Source organism: Dasypus novemcinctus, chromosome 28 (assembly GCF_030445035.2).
Source record: "Dasypus novemcinctus isolate mDasNov1 chromosome 28, mDasNov1.1.hap2, whole genome shotgun sequence".
In the NCBI taxonomy this organism is placed as follows: Eukaryota; Metazoa; Chordata; class Mammalia; order Cingulata; family Dasypodidae; genus Dasypus; species Dasypus novemcinctus.
This window is the reverse complement of record NC_080700.1, coordinates 2180236-2181268: the sequence shown is the minus strand read 5'-3', so window position 1 is coordinate 2181268 and position 1033 is coordinate 2180236. Positions and strand designations below refer to the sequence as shown.

Sequence of the window (1033 nt, the reverse complement as noted above, 5' to 3'; positions counted from 1 at the left end):
AAGGGAGAAAGATGAACTTTCATGTGGGAAGTTTTGAATATGAAGATCAAGGATTTAATTTTGGGAAGGCCCAGAGTTGGAAGGCAAATAAGGACAAAGACTGGAGGAATAAAGAATTAAGATGAAGAAATTTTCAGCACCAAGGAAGCATAAGAAAAGAGAATCAGTTCATCAGGGTGACAAAACTCATGAGACCCTTCCTCAGAGAATAAGAGACAGAATTTTATTGGTTCAGTAATTTGAAATACCGTCACAGGAACATGCAGAATTCTAGGATGCAATCTCTTGAACGATGACGGTTCTCAGACAGATGGAGGAAGCATAGAGTTTCAAGTCTGTGAGGGGAGGAAGCAGCTGGTACTACAGGACTCACTGATCTGGGAGATGAGGTTTATGTTCAAGGCTGAAACACTGTGAGAGGGTAGCTAAAATATTGATAGCAGTAATAATCTGCCGTATCTTCAGTTTGAAACCTGCTGATGGTGAGAGTGAAGTCTGTCCCAGACCCACTGCCACTGAATCGGTTGGAGACTCCAGATGCCCGGGTGGATGCATAATAGATGAGCAGTTTAGGAGCCTGTCCTGGTTTCTGCTGGTACCAGGCCAGGTAGTTCTTCTGGTTGGAGCTGGATAAAATATTCTGGCTTGATTTGCACTTGATGGTGGCCATCTCTCCCGGAGACACAGATAAGGAGACTGGAGACTGGGTCATCACGATGTCCCCACTGGCACCTGAAATTAGGAATGTGTAAGAATCATATATTGCATTGAAAGTGTGTTACTATATATATAAAAGTGTGTTATATATATATAAAAGAAATCCCAACTCTCTCTTTATATATATATATGCATCATATATATGCATATATATATGCATCATAAATAATTAGCCCATTTTATACTACATTGTTCATACTATAAGTTACAATCTTTTTTCCAAATTTATAAGAATATTGATCTTCTAAACTTCTCACCTGAGACCCAGAGCACCAGGAGAATGAGGAGCTGGGACTGTGACTTCATCTTGCTAAAC

The 1033-nt window shown here is 40.1% G+C and overlaps 1 gene segment (V, D, J or C); it reads right to left on the bottom strand.

Moving 5' to 3' along the window:
• Positions 1–397: 397 nt before the first annotated feature.
• Positions 398–712, bottom strand: LOC101442418 (immunoglobulin kappa variable 4-1-like). The segment is given in 1 exon segment: positions 398–712. A coding segment is annotated over 1 exon segment (315 nt).
• Positions 713–1033: the final 321 nt, after the last annotated feature.